This window comes from Apis dorsata, unplaced genomic scaffold, assembly GCF_000469605.1.
Source record: "Apis dorsata unplaced genomic scaffold, Apis dorsata 1.3 scaffold_326, whole genome shotgun sequence".
Classification (NCBI taxonomy): Eukaryota; Metazoa; Arthropoda; class Insecta; order Hymenoptera; family Apidae; genus Apis; species Apis dorsata.
Genome location: NW_006263594.1, coordinates 422,805 through 426,030, shown reverse-complemented (window position 1 = coordinate 426,030; position 3,226 = coordinate 422,805). Strand labels below are relative to the sequence as shown.

At 24.0% G+C, this 3,226-nt stretch overlaps 2 protein-coding genes across 3 annotated transcripts in view; one reads left to right on the top strand and one right to left on the bottom strand.

Annotated features, from left to right (window-relative positions):
• Positions 1-2,835, top strand: part of LOC102673337 (COP9 signalosome complex subunit 1-like) — a 3,947-nt gene extending 1,112 nt beyond the window's left edge. Inside the window, 6 exon segments of the mRNA XM_031511503.1 lie at positions 370-577; positions 842-934; positions 1,049-2,170; positions 2,246-2,380; positions 2,473-2,513; positions 2,515-2,835. Coding sequence (XP_031367363.1) covers positions 551-577; positions 842-934; positions 1,049-2,170; positions 2,246-2,380; positions 2,473-2,513; positions 2,515-2,548 — 1,452 coding nt within the window. The 5' untranslated portion in view covers positions 370-550 and the 3' untranslated portion in view covers positions 2,549-2,835.
• LOC102674173 (aldehyde dehydrogenase family 3 member B1) overlaps positions 2,432-3,226 on the bottom strand; it is a 13,079-nt gene continuing 12,284 nt past the window's right edge. For both annotated transcript variants that reach the window (XM_031511498.1, XM_031511499.1), the window contains exon 13: positions 2,432-2,516. In XM_031511498.1, the coding sequence (XP_031367358.1) occupies positions 2,493-2,516 (24 nt within the window). In that variant the 3' untranslated portion in view covers positions 2,432-2,492. The remainder of the gene's footprint in view (positions 2,517-3,226) is intronic.

The following is a 3,226-nucleotide window of genomic DNA, read 5'->3' as shown; positions in this document are numbered from 1 at the left end:
TTATTTTAATTCCTGTTATTATATTATTTATTTACTATATTATTTATTTATTTAAATTATTATTTATATTATATTTAAATAAATTTTCTAGAAAAACATTTATCATAATTGCTCTATACATTACACTAAAAAATAAGTAAAATACACATTTTACATTAAAATTCACATACTTAAAAAAAAACGGCGTTGCCAAATTAAACACTATGGTTCATATTTAAAGTAAATATGTATATTTTATTATATTTCATACTTTCGAAGCAAAATATCTAAGTTGATTTAATAAAATTTATTAAAGTATATATATATATATATATATAAAATAATATATTTATTAATTCTTTAAGATAATAATATATATCAATATTTCAGATTAATTTCGCATAAATGAAAATTCATCTGATTAGAATTATGACAGTGGAAAAGTGTTAGTTGCTGCATGTTACCTACCCTGTATGTATGTATATACTTCAGTCCTTTATTATACACTATTCTCGGAAAGTTTTGTTTTCTTTCATAAATTCTTGACCGTAACAGAAAAGAAAACATTGTCATGCCGTTGCAAGTTCACGATGTTCAGGTAATTTTTTAGAATAACTTGCAATAATTGCTACAAATAGAAAATTTCATGCACATTAAAATCATGACAAATTCAAATGTTCGTTTTTGTGAATTTTTTTCTTATATTGTAATTATTATGTTGATCCAATCTTTAATCAATATCTTTCTTAAATCTTTTAACCTTTATATTTTTAATTTTCTTAACTTAGAATATTGCAATTTACAAATCTTTTTATTCAAATTATATTTTAAAGTATTTTTTATTTATATTTTTTATATATAGCAAAATGTTGTGGAGCCTATGCAAGTTGATGCTCCTGCAGAAGATAATGATAATGCAGAAGAAGAACCATATATTGTGGAAAACCCAACATTGGTATATCTAATTTTCTATTGAATTTTTTATTTTTGATAGTTGTTAATAATTTTGTATAATTCTGATTTTATAATGTAAGTATATGTCAAAATATTTTATTTTGATTTTTTTCAGGATTTAGAAGTTTATGCTAATAGTTATACTGGTCTTGCTAAACTATATAGACTTATATATATAGCTGATCACTGTCCAATGTTAAGGATAGAAGCATTAAAAATGGCTATATCTTATGTGATGACAACATATAATGTTTCCTTGTATGTCATACTACATAAAAAATTAGTTCAAGCTGTAGGTACACCTGGATTACCAGATGTTGCAGCACAATCAACATCTCAAGACATGTTAACCTTAGATCAAGCTTGGGTTGAATTTCGTTCTAAAAAGGCTGCTTTGAAACTAGAAAAATTTGATACTGATCTTAAAAATTATAGAAGTAATTCAATTAAAGAAAGTATTAGAAGAGGTCATGATGATTTAGGAGATCATTATTTAGATTGTGGGGATCTTGTTCATGCCTTAAAGTGTTATTCCAGAGCAAGGGATTATTGTACTAGTGGGAAGCATATTGTTAACATGTGCTTAAATGTTATTAAAGTTTCTGTTTATTTACAAAATTGGGCTCATGTATTAAGTTATGTAACAAAGGCAGAAAGTACACCAGACTTTTCTGATGTCCATGGCAAAGACAACAATCAATCTATAGTTACAAAATTAAAAGTTGCAGCTGGTCTAGCGGAACTAGCTACTAGAAAATATAAAATGGCTGCAAGACACTTTTTGCAGGCATCATTGGATCATTGTGATTGTCCTGAATTATTATCCCCTGGGAATGTTGCCTTATATGGAGGACTTTGTGCTTTAGCTACATTTGACAGACATGAATTACAAAAACAGGTTATCTTCAGCAGTTCCTTTAAGTTATTTCTAGAATTAGAACCACAGTTAAGAGATATAATTTTTAAATTTTATGAATCAAAATATGCATCTTGCTTAAAATTGTTGGACGAGATAAAGGATAACATACTTCTAGATATGTACATAGCACCACATGTTAATGTATTATATACACAAATTCGGAATAGAGCATTGATACAATATTTTAGTCCATACTTAAGTGCAGATATGAGACGTATGGCAACTGCTTTTAATAGGACTGTATCAGAATTGGAAGATGAGCTTATGCAATTAATTCTTGATGGCCAAATACAAGCTCGTATAGATTCACATAATAAAGTAAAGTTATCATTATCATCATTTAATATATTTATAAAAAAATAATTTTTAATTTAATTTATTGTATATGTTTAGATATTGTATGCCAAGGATGTCGATCAACGTAGCACAACTTTCGAGAAATCTATGAGTGTAGGAAAAGAATATCAAAGACGCACACGCATGTTAATCTTAAGGGCTGCAATGTTAAAACAACAGATTCAAGTTAAAGTAATTATATATATTATTTTTAGAATTTGATAAAATGAAAAATAAACAATATTAATATTATAAAAATTTGTTTTTTTTTAATATTTTTATAGAGTCCACAGCGTGATAGTACTCAAGGGGGAGAGATGTCGGTTACCTGGAAACAATAGTTCAGTGGTAAGAAATTGAATTATGATTTATACTAATCTTTTAATTGATAATTATATTTATATAGATGACCTGATGTGGTTATTAAGATATGAAATAGTACTTTGATACCATATTGGGCAATGAATGTTTATGATGCTGATATTGAATTAAAATCTTCAATAAAAGTTACAAAATATGTATATAATGCATTATACTATAAGTAAAAGCTAGTATTTTCAAAAATGTGTTTATTATGAACAAACCTTTGATAAAATATAATGTATACTAAAAACTTTATTATCAATAAATACACGAATACCTTTTTTTAGGCATGAATATTTTCTTTTCCATGTTGTTCATCTAATAATTTTTATCTAATAATCATAAATATCAAAAAATTAATAATAATAATAATAAACATACTTATTTTTACATATTAATTATTATATTAAAAAAATAGTTAAAACATACGAAAAATATTTACTTTTTCAAAGAAATTTTATGTTTTTAATTTTACGGTTTTATAAATAAATATACTTAAAATTATTTAATATATAATTTATTCATAATATTGAAATATAAACTCTATATAAAAAAATACATAATTAAAAATAGTGAAATTCTATTAAAATTAATTAATAAAAAAATAAAATAATTATATTCTTTTATTAATTTTTTACAAAAAATAAATTTTATTTTAATTTAAATTTTTAATCA